The sequence below is a fragment of the Schistosoma mansoni genome, chromosome 1, assembly GCF_000237925.1.
Source record: "Schistosoma mansoni strain Puerto Rico chromosome 1, complete genome".
In the NCBI taxonomy this organism is placed as follows: domain Eukaryota; kingdom Metazoa; phylum Platyhelminthes; class Trematoda; order Strigeidida; family Schistosomatidae; genus Schistosoma; species Schistosoma mansoni.
The window spans coordinates 14,569,928-14,584,395 of NC_031495.1; the positions used below are offsets into that span (position 1 = coordinate 14,569,928).

At 29.8% G+C, this 14,468-nt stretch overlaps 1 protein-coding gene across 1 annotated transcript in view; it reads right to left on the reverse strand.

Annotated features, from left to right (window-relative positions):
- Positions 1–1,972: 1,972 nt before the first annotated feature.
- Smp_035180 (putative voltage-gated potassium channel) overlaps positions 1,973–14,468 on the reverse strand; it is a gene marked incomplete at both ends in the record, with an annotated part of 35,568 nt that continues 23,072 nt past the window's right edge. Inside the window, 3 exons of the mRNA XM_018793372.1 lie at positions 1,973–2,042; positions 6,969–7,138; positions 8,825–9,208. Coding sequence (XP_018647892.1) covers positions 1,973–2,042; positions 6,969–7,138; positions 8,825–9,208 — 624 coding nt within the window. The remainder of the gene's footprint in view (positions 2,043–6,968; positions 7,139–8,824; positions 9,209–14,468) is intronic.

Sequence of the window (14,468 nt, forward strand, 5' to 3'; positions counted from 1 at the left end):
AAACTTATTTAGTCTCAATAGTTGAGATCATGAGTCAGTTGAAGCTAGACCACCATGAAAAACCTGGATGCACTGGACGGCTGTTTCGTCCCATTGTGGGACTCCTCATCAGTGCGCATCCACGATCCCGCCTCGCAAGAAAAGAAACAAGGACCTATCAATCTCACATGCGAGCGATTAACCTCTAGAGCCGGCATCCAAACAGTTTAATCTCCAAACACTGATTAAGACATCAAAATTAACAGTGGGATGTACTAACAGTTTTAAATGTCTGACTAATAAATAAATTTTAGCATATCGGTGAACAGTAGTCAACATAAAACAATTAACACTTCGATATGTTAATACAATTTACTAAATCAAAAAATTAACTGTTTCACCAGAGAATGATATAACTTATCACTGAATAAGATATTGTTTATTCCTTAATATTACATGATTTTGTTCAAATTTATATTGTTAAGAGCGTTAGCAATTACAGAAGAACTCCTACTAGGGCAAATATTATCATTTTTAAGCACCTATGAAGAAATCATGATTTTAAGTAAAGAGTCGATGTAGTTCATTCGACCGTATTTGTTTTTAATTTTCCTGAGTGATTTAGCATCATTCTTCTTTAGGAAACTCTTTTTACAACAATACTTAAGATTATTCATAAAATCCTCATCAAAAAGTAATCACTTTTAATAATCTTAAGAATGACAATAGTGTTGAATTGTTTATTAACATTTCATTAGTCGATACTTATGTTGAACAATAGAGTTCATACGTGATATATTTGAAATTCGCTTCATCCTATGCATAGCTAACTTCTGAGTTTTTCTTCTCAACTGTCCTAGAGGTTGAAGGATAATTAAAAGTTTTTTGATGTTTGAAAAAAATTTATTTACTGATAATCATGTAAACATTGATTTATATCTCACTCATAATCATAACAAATTCTTTTATTTGATTTTATTTCCAGTCTTACATGTTTTTATCAGAATGTTTTAATTCAGTCACAAACATCATTTTGTACATAGAAAACAATAACGATGGTAATATTAATAAGAACAGTTGGCCACTAAGTCACAACATAAGTCCTGTACGTATGTACATCGGTTCAAGTTGCCATAGCCCGTTAACACACCGAGATGTTGTCAGTCCAAATCTCGGAATAGTAGAGGTGGCAACAGTGTTGGTGGTAATACAAAAGATAACACTCGAAAAGGAAATACAAATCAGCCAAATGAAAACAAAAAGTTATCAGGGATTTTGAATCTCAGAATTTCGAAGACAAAAAGAATGCACATGCGCCACTGCAAACGATTTTGAGCCATGTTATGCAAAATCTATAACCATTGGTAATGATAAGCACGCGGACCTCAACCAGATAGTCTGTACCTATCAGTATGGCTAAGTCCAATCGTCAGTAACTTCATGGACTGATGCCATGTTCTGATTAAGCCACTCCTAGCTTTCTTCCTGACCTACAGCGCACGAAATCACCTGTCAAGGTAGGTGGTGATTAGGTACACGTAATACATGTCCCAACCACCTCACTTGATGAAGATTTGCTAACACATCAATCGATTTCCCATCTTCACCTAGTACTTTATTCCTAACCTAGGAATTGCTTACTCTGTCGTCCCAAAATATACGGGTAATGCTATGTAGACATTTATGATCGAATACTGGTAACCCAAGAATATTTTCTACTCTTAATGGTCAAGAGGATTGTTGGTATTAGAAACAACATTGGAAATTTTAAAAACAGTATCCATTATACTTGAATTCAGTGAAGTATATTCAAGTGGAATTTCTTAGGTCCAAATCAATACAAAGGAAAGCCATATATATATAATACTGTAAGGGATTTTTTATCATTTTGTGATGAAAAATGTGTATCTGACATCAACAATGAATTAATTGGTGTCCACTTTGTGATGACCGACTCTAATAGCCCGGTACTTTAATAAAAGTAGATAGACTTTTATTCAATACGTTTATTCGCTTTAATCTTTTGAACATTTAAAGAAAGTAGATTCCGAAGATTAATTTTACTAACAATTGATATCAACTAGAAAATCACAGGAAATAATTAATCATCAAACAGATTTTCTATCCTAATATGAACTTTTCAAAACCTACGGTTTTTGAAGTTTTTATGGTAATTATAATAACATCTTAGACTACTAAGTTAGAATTGAATGCCTTATCTTTATAACATTCTCATCGGTTAGCTTAATCTACAGGTTATTTACCAAATATTGACTTCATTGACTTGATTACTATGATTATATTTACTACCGATATACACAAACATTTTTTATGAAACCACCTTTATAAATTTGTTTAGAATACATTGATGTGGAGATGGAAGATTTTCGTAGTTTGGCATCACGAATTAGACCAATTCAAACAACCACTGAGAACCAGGATGCATTACAATGTACTGTTGAATTCATTAACACTGTATACTCAACAGCTTACCATGAATCGAAAAGAGGAACTCCAAAAATGTTGATGGTTGTCTAGATTAAATCGATGATATCAAAGTGCGAAATATTAAATTATTATGTTCACTAGTAGAGATCTTTATATCTACATGCACATATATATGAATAACATAGAATTAATACAAACACTATTGGTGAATATTAGTTTCTCATAGTTTTACGTGTGACATATTTGGTAACAAATTAACTCTCCGTACTTAAATTGTTCTTAATGATCGCCTGGATCATTTTATGCTAATTGATACAAAAGTGCATTCACTCATAAGCTATTTGTTTGATTTTTCGATAAATGATATTCAACTGAATGTATTAAAACTCTACGAAACAGAAAAAGATATTCAGAGATTTTAAAAGTAAAGAAGTTATTTTTGGTGGTATCTATAATAGTTCACCAAATGTAGTATATGTTACATGTTGCATAGCAAAACAACTGCTTCAGAAGATGGGAAAAGTATATAGCTTTATAGAATAAGTACCATTATACTTTGTCTTGATGGTGTTTCACAAATTAGTAACCCATCTTACCAAACAGTGTTGGCAACGAGTAAATAAAACACCAAAAAAAGAACACCACTGATACATTCATACTGGTATAGCAGTTTCTAGTTAAAACAAAACACGTATATAATGATTATAAGTTTATAAAGTTTCTATTTTTAAGCAAAATCAACTTATGATGAAAAATATTTTTAGAAATATTCAAAATAAATAAAAGATAAATGGAAAAAAAACAAAACAAAAACGAAACGAAACTTTGAATGCGTTCGTTTAAAAATACATTAGATATGCACATAACAAATATTGACTTTTAAAACAAACATTTATCAGTCAAGAGTCAATATTTACGTTCTATTAAGATATATACATCTATATTTGTAAACCATATCTGAATATCATTGTGTACATTCAAATAAATGAGCTTACTATAAATTAAATTAAAAGGAAAAAAACTTATAATGAATGAATAAACATTTGTTTTTAATATTAGTTGGTATGTTTCTTTGAAACGCCATTATTTATTAAAATGAAAGCAAATTTGTTTTTAAGAAAAGGAGTGAATTAATGATAAAAACAGTTAATTTGTTATTACTACTGTGGTGTGGTCTACTTACATCCACATAAGTAGTATATGGTGATGGTCAGACATAGAATGTATTTTGGCAGAAGATCGGTAAGGAAAGAAAAAGAATGAAGCGCAATCGGTACGAAGATGCATTAGCAATGAAATCAGAGAAGACGAACTGATATTTGCAGAAGGAAAAGTTAAGATTGAGACAATTGATTATTATTTTGCAAATTAAATGTTGATTGTATGGTTATCAGAATTTAGTAAGATAGTTTGTAATTTGCGCCTTAATAAATTCGATTGTCCCCACCCGTGTTCTTGTTCACTGCACTCCTACTATCACTAGTAAGTAATACAGATAAAATTTAGTCTGAATATAGAATTGGATAAAATTAATTTTGCTCATTTCAATGTGGAAACTTATTCTAAAATATTTGATTTTAATTAATACCAAACGGCACTACTGAATATTAGTTTAATTGGTCATTAACGTATGCCAAGATTTATACAAACTTTTATCTGTTATGTTAAAATTTTACAAAATTCTATGAACAATCATTCAATATATTAACGAAATGGATTCGAATTTCCAGCATCTACTCGAACTAGTTACAAAATGCAGGCTAAGCCATAAGATGAACTCTTTTGTACGAATCAAACTTTATTGATCAATCTGTAGTGTAAGCTTAGTGGTTTGATACTTTGTTAGATGGTTATACCAACAACTAACGAGTAAGTTTATGACGTTGGTTTTCTATTGTCCTATAGCATGTAAATTGTAATTCAGACAGTTATGTAGTAGTTCTTTATAACAATAATACTGAACGATTCAGTTTAAATTTCCACAATAGGAGTCAGTATATTTAAGATTTCAAATAAGCCTTGCTAATAGCACTACACAAACGTAAACTAGGATTAACGTTCCATGTTAAATATCTCCAACTATTTAACACATCCTTACTTTTCATATTCACTAGATTATAAAGAATATTTTACTCTTTAAATAGAATCATATACTATTCGACAGAGAACTACGAAAGCCATCATCCAGAAGATACAAGTGTTTACTAACAGTTGTCTACGCATAATACTTCGGATCCGTTAGCCAGACAATATCAGCAACAAGCTACTGTGGGAGACAACAAACCAGATCCCAGTAGAGGAAGAAATCAGGAGGAAGCGCTAGAAATGGTTAGGACACACATTGAAGAAATCATCCAACTGCCTCACAAGACGAGCCTTCACATGGAATCCTGAAGGTCAAAGGAGAAGAGGAAGACCAAAGAACACATTACGCCGAGAAATAGAGACAGACATGAGAAGAATGAACAAAAATTTGATAGAACTAGAAAGGAAGGCCCAGGATAGAGTGGGTTGGAGAATGCTGGTCGGCAGTCTGCGCACCATTCGGAGTAACAGTATGTAAGTAAGCATGCAATTCGAGAAATTTCACAACGAAATATTTCACTAGTTTTATCCTTTTATGTTTGTTTTTCTTCATAAATCAGGACTTTTATTTTATAAAGACAGAGAACAATAAAACAACGTTTTTTTTCTCTCACATAAATTCTATTCGATTGTTCCGATTTTTATTAGCACTAAACAATAGAAAGGAACAATAATGTTTTAACTTATCTATAGAATGTTTGTTTGATAAAAAAAATGTCATTTTCTATTGTTACACCTTTCTATCCATCATCATAAAAAGATAATAATTGATTTTGATGTATAAGGAAACATTATAGGGAACATGTCGATCAATCAAATATTATTTATATAGTAACATTCAATTGAATCAATACATTAGGAAAAAAATAATGATATCATTAGGTTAAAGATTATGATTTCAATTATCACGAAACATAATTTTTTTAAAAGATAATGTACCAGTTCATTGGAAAGAAGAAAAAAACACAACAGTGAACAGATTATGCTTCTACCGTGACTAAATTATTCAAAAAATAAATTTTGTTATAGTTGGCAAATGGAGCATGGAAGACTTAATGTGTACATCAATAATTATTACTATCATAATAGGTAACTAACATTATATAATCTAATCCTAGTTGTAGTGTAAATCAATTGTTCTACTAAAATGATTACATAACTTGTAAATAACTGGTATTTTTCATAGTTCATTTAACTAATAGTCATAATAATATAAATTAGATTTAGTTGAGATGTACATTTCATTTTACGTTGAATCATCATTCAATAAAATATAACTGAAGATGGATAGTGACTAGCAGTGGAATCCAGTTTGACGCGCGTTTTGTCCTATTTGGGACTTGTCAGCTGGATGTACCTGCAACTCAGAGTTGATGTCCACTCTAGGACTTAAACCCATTAACTTTCGCTTCAAACGCCATCGCGTTATCCACTATCACTATCCATCTTTGCTTACAATGCTTGTGAATTATGGCTATATCAAGGCAATATGCACAGTATGCACATATACCAATTAGAGACTGACCAATCGCAGTCCTAACACATCGATGGGAAGATCCAAACAAAAAATACTAAATGAATTTAAAATATAACTGAGTTTATAAATAAATTCACTATAAATAGTAGAATCATTCAAATATATACTCATTATGATAATTGGAGAAAGTTTTGTATATCACTACCAACTGCAATATTATCAACAAGAAAGATTTATGTTAGTTCAGTCTTCAATATAGGGCTCTTGATTATTGTGGTTTCATACAAACAGATTCGAATGCAAAACTCACTAATGAAATAACTTGATCTGCAGTAGACAAATTTTGCTATCAGCTCGAGTACCTCATTTCTAACTTTTTGCATTGAGAAACTATGTAATCAGAGTTGAAATCCGACAGGAATCATCAGTTACTTCAAGATTACAGTTACACCTTGACGATGAGTTCCAAATGGCACGAAATCTAGTTCAATGGTCTCTCGGCTACTATACACGACAGCCTAACATTGTCTAGTCCGTTAAACACTGTTCTATATATTATGTATCGTATTGACTATAACATATGCATTATGATTAATCAACCATAAGTAAATAAATTCCTAATACTCTCCGTTTTGAATTTCTTGAAAGAAATTTTATTTCATTGTCTACAAATTTGCGTCAGTCTGTAATTTACTTGTAAATTCTATGAACTGTTACAGAATAATATAACAAACAAAATGAATAAATCCAATCATTATTTCTATTATTGAATAAAACTATTTCACAGATCAATAAAAGTTAACTTAAAATTTTAGAACTGTAAGCAATACTGCTTCATTTGTTTTTGTCTATAACTTGAACGTAGCTAGCAAATTACTGATTTAGTAAATATGAAGAAAGGGGAAGATTTAATTTTTGTAACTAACTTCTGTCTCAAACGTAACATTGTAAATGATGGTAAAATCACTAGAAAACTTACCGCACTGGTACCATGTTTATTGGTTGACTTTGTAATTCACCTGAACTACTTGTACTGTTAAAAGATTTAGGCCTTTGTACATTTTTTCCGCTAGTATTCAATTTCATATTTGTTATTCGATTTTTATTTCCACTTGATGACAATTTATTAAATTCAGCAACTTCTAGACCCTACGATAAAGTAAAATAAAATCAATTCATAGATCAATGGACTTAAGTAGTTTGGTTTGTTCAAAAACTAATTTTTATTTGTTCATTAATCATTTTTAGATGGACAATGAAATACACCTTATATTTGGTGGCTGCAGTTATCTGTTGCGTTTACAAAATTTAATAAATTTAATGACACCGTCAATTTTGACAGTCTTTCCGTTCATTTATTAAGTGAATAAACTATATGATGGTGTATGTTTTTCTAAAGACTTCGTTTTACGCTTCAAATTTCCATTTATTCATGATTTCCGTTAATAATATTGAGCTGAGCTATACAGACAGTTTTGAATAGTTTCAGGCATTTAAAATGAAGTATTTAGTGGGAAAATCTTAGTTTAATATTCAGCAGATTCTAATTAATAGGATAGAAAAATAACTGAAATTGTTTAGTATAACGCGATTGTTGAACGTTACGAAAGCTGGAGATAACCTAAGCTTGTTTAGTTAAATCTTTGTTTAAATCATCATTTGGATAGATACTATAAATAAACTTAGTTTTAATGTGTTTCGTATTCTATTCTTTTGTTTTTATTACGAATGAGTTACCATAGTTTGATTTGATAGTGGATTATTTAAATTCATCGATGTTCTGACGTAATCAACATATTTTTTGTTATACCACCACCACAAATTGTCTCTTTATTTAACACCTCAGATAATAAGCGTTGAATAGATGAAAACTGGACAAAATAATTCACATATTCACAATCTATTGTTTTGTTTCTGAGAGTTGGTTTTAATTTTCTTTCCTCCTTGGTTCAGTGGTTATATTGAATGATTCTGTTAAAAGTTTTGGTGACGTTGATAACGAAATTAATTAATGTACTGATATGAGGTATTTTATTTTATCCCATTTCATCGTTCAAAAATTATTAAATAAATTTAACGCAGTTTTTCTTTTAAAAAATCTACCTGTGATTAGCTTGGAGTTTTGTATTTTAAATGTTGAATCATAACAGCGGGTTATATTTCATCAAGATCAATTGTGAAATATGAGCCATATTTGCATATTATACTTGGTTTCAAGTCATTCCAATCAAATGGCTAAACTCAATATTACTTTCTCAAGACGCGGGGAGATAAAAATTATTAGGGCTTTTTTGGTAAATATTTGAGACAATGCATTAAAAAAGACATCAATGTAATGTTTTCAATGGTTCGTTAAGTTAAATGATTATATAAATCGTTCTGGTCGTATACATTTGAATTAGGAATGTATGCTGAATGAGTAACAGCTATTTAGTAAATGATAACATTTTTTTAGTCTTAGGGAAGTAATTTTATAAGACTTATAGAAGGCAATGTTGTGTATCATTCTGGCGATCAAAATACTTATCAATACAAAATTAGAAAAGCCTAAAAACATATTTGTATCTATTGAATTAGTTAACAGTTACTTAAACTCAGTAGCTCAGTGGATAACGCTTTGGGTATTTGAAGCAAAAAGTACTTAGTTGAAGTCTCAATATGGAAGTCAACAAAATTGGAGTGCAGGTACATGCAACTAAGCCATAGATATGTCGAAATGCGCTTCATGGACTCTTCTACCAGCCATAAACCAATAATACGAAAATATTTATATGCTTGGATAATAAAAACTTGTAAATATATGCATGAACCTGAAAAATAAGAGTAGAAACTTACAGTTGTTTGTTGTAAACAATCAATTAGATGATAGTATTGTTGTTCAAATAAATCGTGAAGCTCTTCATTATCCTCTTCAATTGGAACATTTTTTTCTCCTTCTATTTGGTCCATTTTCCTTGTATGTTCTTCTTCTTGCCTACAGAATATTTCTACATCTTTTTCTTGTTGTGCTTCATCAGTTTTATACTTTCTCAACTCAACAAGTTGAATATTATTCATTTCATCATTTTGTACAATATCGTTTACTTCTTGTGTATTGTCTTTATTTATTATCACATCCACATGTTCCAATAATTTCCTATTTCTATATCGTTTTCTACCTTCAGAGAATGCATTTTCTGCAACAGCTTTCATTTCTGTTAAACGAGATAACCTCGCCTTCTAGAATTGTTTTTTAGTTTTAATTATTATGCAGTAAAATAAGAAACGTTATAATATTAAAGATACAATAATGCTAAATCATATAGAATTAAATAAAATGTAAGAATTTAAATGAAATATTTCTGATTAAAGTAGATCTTTATAAATGGTGTCTATTTTCTAACTAGTAGAACCTAATCATAGTAACGACAAAGTTGGTCCCACAATAGGACGAAACGGGCGTCCAGTGCTTCCAGGTTTTCCTTGGTGATCTAGCTTCAATTGACTTATGCTTTCAGCTGTGAAAAAATATATATATGCATGTAATGCTGATATATGGATGATACACGTATCCATACATATTCATATAGGACAAATGAAACTAATATTGACAATATACATAACACAAAATAATTGCTAGTTATTAGTAGCAGTAAACAGTAAATCATTAGTCACATTTGTTACATTGACAAGATTAGCCAAAGTTGTCAGAATTGACAGTTGACTAATAAAATCTATTTGTTTTTTTCATCAACTTATGTTATCTTTGAAACATACTTCAAACTAAATCTAGAAAGTGTGACATTTGACCTTTTCAATCCGTCAGATAAGACTGTTTTTCTATGTTACACAAAAATAATATTTTTGTTTTCCAGATTACATGTTCAAAAGTATAACAATATTGATTGATTCGTATAGTGCTTTCATCAGCATAATACTGATAACTTATTACTACTACCTTCATAGTATATGATCAATGTTTTATTGATAGTCATAGGTAGAAAGAAATTCACTGTTGCTTCGTTATTAATGGTTTTCCATATTATGATATGATGTTATTATGTAATGTTGACTTTGTTTAATAAAATCGATAATACTGAACTGTATCACAGTGTGTGACCGATTCAATATCTAATAGTAGATAAGGTATGTAGGGTAAAACAACTCGCTAGTGTTATTACTTAGGAAATATAGATTACTGTCGAAGTTACGTTAAAAGTCATTCAATCATATCTGAGTACGAGAAATTTATTTGACAATCACAATATTTGGATAGTTGAACTCACAAGTTGGTCTAAGCTAGACCACCATTGGGAATCTAGAACACTGGACGGCCGTTTCTTTTCAATATGGGACTAGTTAGCAGTGTGCTATGCACGATCCCGCATACTGGACTCGAACCCAGGACCTTCGGTACCGCGCATGAACATTTAACCCCTGAACAGTTGAACCGGGATTCAACAGTATTAATGTCTAACTCTAATCGATCCGTGATATTGCGCAACCCTTCATCTATTGCCTGAGGTAGATACTTGTCTCTAACTGACAAGGATTAGAATCCACTGGTTATGGCTTCTCAATAGAACTTCAGGAAATCCATTTTGAAGCCAGTCACTAGTGAGCACATGATTATTATTATTATCAGAATGGGGGTATGTAGAGATTGTAGTAATTTCAATAGTTGAATTCATGAGTCAATTTTAGCTAGACCACCAACTATTAAAATAACTACAATCTCCATAAACCTTCATTCTAATAATTACAATATTTGACGTAGTTTACCTGTTCTTTATAAAGACATAAATTATATGTACCATAAATATTGTTTTAAAATTATTAATAATTTGCCATTTGAAGTAAAATTAACCCGATCTGAAGTTTTAAACGAGATGTAAACACATAGATTTGATAAAAAGGCGAACGGTTAAACTTAGCTTAGGTCAAGTTTTCTGTGCAATCTCATTAATTTTCATAGAAAGAATCAATGACTGACAGACATGTAGAAGGATATATCTATCATTTATATAATCCCACATAAATCGATAATTATGTTTGAAATATCGATTAGTCAACAAAATCAATTAATTGATATGTATATGTATGTCGTATTCATGTTTAAAAAATTTCAAAAATGACTTAAGAATAACGCTAAATAAAAAAGGGAATAAAATCGTAAGTATCCAGTGGAAATCATGGTGATTGCATAATCAAATGCCATCATTAAAAGGGTACGCGTATTTATAAACAGTTGTCTACGTAAAATACTCAACGGCCGTTGACTGGATACCATTAAGAACAGCCTACTGTGGGATAAAACAAACCGACTTCCAGCTGAAGAAGAAATTAGGAAAAACGTTGAAAATGGATAAGACATACATCACCATCTGCATAACAAGGCAAGTGCTAACTTTGAATCGTGAAGGGAAACGGAGAACAGAAAGATCAAAGAACATACTGAGTCAGGAATCGGAAGCAAACATGAAAAGGATGAATATTAACTGAAAAAAACTGGAAAGGGTTGTCCAGGATATAGTTCGATGGAGAATGCTGGTGAACAGCTTATGCTCTTCCACGAGGGATAACAGACGTAAGTAAGTAATGTAATCAAATGAAATTTGAAAATTTGAATCCTTTCATGATAAAAATTTAATAAATTCTAACCCCAATCTATGTTGATACTTTTATTTATTTTTACATAAAAAGATAACCCAACTGAATTTTTATAAAATGAGCTAAATTGAATAATCACAGCAAATTACATCACACCAATATATAGAAAATCTATACAAATAATTTCCATGACTGTAATGGATATAAGTGTTACTTCATTAAAGTATATACTTATAGTCCAGTGGTAATTACTAATCATATTGAAGGGAATGCAAATCTCAATGTGTTTTTTTCGTAAAACTGTAAAAAATGGTGTTGAGTTTTTTCTCATATTTTTAAGTACAATCTTTTTTTTTCACTACTTAAGTATGCTTCAGTAGGAAAGAATGTAAATCATAACTTCATATGAGTGCATTATATGATTTTTGTTTTGGTCTGGATGTAAACAGATGATAGTTATTATCTTTCAATGGAAGTGCAACATTATAGATAAAATTAAGTTTATTACTGTACTAAACATGGCGTACATAGTTTTAAATTTTCAGTGTTTGAATAGAAGTTTGTATATATATATATATAGCAATGAAGTTTTGATTATATCACGTTGAATAAGTAATAGAAATACTTTCCTAAGGTGCTCAATATGTATGTAATGATAAACAAGAATTACTTTTTTTACACTACAGAGTATAAATGTACTAGATGCTCAATTCTTCCTGTTTATATTATACATAATACACAAATCAACCATATTAATACTAGCCATATGTCCTTCAATCTTTCCTAAACCTTAACTCTAATTCCTTAGTAGTTTTAATGATCATAAACCCTAGCCCAAAGTTATTAACTCTAAATCCATAAAATGTTAAGGGACTCCTACTAATAACCTATTTGTATCATTGTAAGGCCTCTCAAAACCTAATAACCTAGATCCATATGCATTAATTTGCATATCATCATTTTTTCGAATGTACGTAGAAAAAATCTCCTGCTAAAAAAATTTAACGAAAAGAAAAATTAGTAATGTAAAGTTCGTTTATCTTTCGTAATGTTATCGATTAGTAAATTTGTTTTCTGATTGGTTAAAAATCTACACAAAAATGCCACTCATTTGAAGCTGGTCAACAAACAGTACTCTTATCGATGAGTGAGCTCTCTCTATTAACGCAATCTAATTTCATTTTCATATGAATTATCTAAATATACAATCCAATTTAGTAGTAATCAAAATTTTCTTTTTAATTAATTGATATAGAAATTCATTTCAATTATTAAAATGTTAAAACAATAAAGTATATTTATGTTACGAAAGAGTAACCACTTTAATGGTCTATACTGAATTGTCATTACATTAAATTAACTAGATAATAGATACTGGAAACTATCAATCAATTAATCTAACATTATATACACTAATTAATATCGATAATAACGAAACTTTTGAAAGATCTAAATGGATAAATTAAAGACAATGAATATTTAATTATAAGTTGCTTTATTCAATAATAAAATTGTATACCGAATAATTCTTAATGTAGATCAACAGAAACTCATATCATACAACAAATTTATTATTTGTCAAAGATAGGCAGATTAGAATATCGTTGATAACATAACATCTAGTCTACTTTAAACAGTAAATTACTTTTGTTTAAATATAATCCGTATCTTGAAAAATCATCATAGTAAAGACAAGAAACATGATTCTTCTATGTGTATTTTCTTATAGACGCATTTATTGGATTTCTTAATTCTCATAGTGTACATCGTATAACTGAACAACTACTGAAAAACCAGAAATCACTGAACGATTCTTTCAAAATCGAACATTCCGATCACTAAACACAAGTTATTGGCTCCAACACAACCAATTTGTGTATGTAGGCAAGCACATGAGTAATATGCTTGTAAATCAATGGAAAGACTAGAATATACGGATTATTATACGGATTATATATATATATCATCTTTTACGAAAAAACATTTAAAAAAGTAACAGATTTTGTACAACGAACAAAAAAACCGAGTTTTATATCATGAAGATATGAACAATATGATCTTTCCATTTTTTAATATGTATAAATCACCTGTTAATCAAATGATCAGTGTCAGTTAATTATATTTAAATTTCTTTATAGTGTTTAAAACAAAATAAAAAATTGTATTTTCCCTTCTTCTCGATTACTTTCTATACTATGTTTACTTGGAAACGAATAATTATTATAAGAAAAGAGAACAGATGTTACAAGATTATAGATTCATGTAAATACTTTACTATATACATGTATATTCGACACCTTTTCATTATTAATCAACCCAATATACTTTTATTTTTTAAGAGAATATTCCATCAAGGAACTTATAAAATACTTTAATAATACTGTTACTTCTTTAATATATTCATGATTATCATTTCAAGGATATAAATTAATTAACAAGGAATAAAGATTATGAATAAAAGAGAAAAGAAAATAACATCTCTACATCACTACACCTTTTTAATGTATTAATGCAAATTTGTATAAAAATAAATTAACTCTGATCATTCGAATTATCCTGTAGTTGATATTCAGTAATCAATTCTAGTCAGTTTTCGTTGAGGTTTGTACACTGTATGTAAATGGCTTCGAGACAGCCAAAAGCTGATTAATAATCAAATTAAAATACCAACAACAGAACAATTCAAATTTTTATTATTGATGATGTAAACATCAAACCAGCTAAATACGTTTGTAACTATCCAATCTTAGTAGCATGGTGGACAACGTGCTAGTATCTGAAGTTAAAAGGTACTGGATTTGTAGTGAAAGAACACTTGGTACGGATAGCTAATTTATTGTTTGTTGCGAAATTACAAAGTGTCTTCTTAAAATATGAAAACCGTTCATTA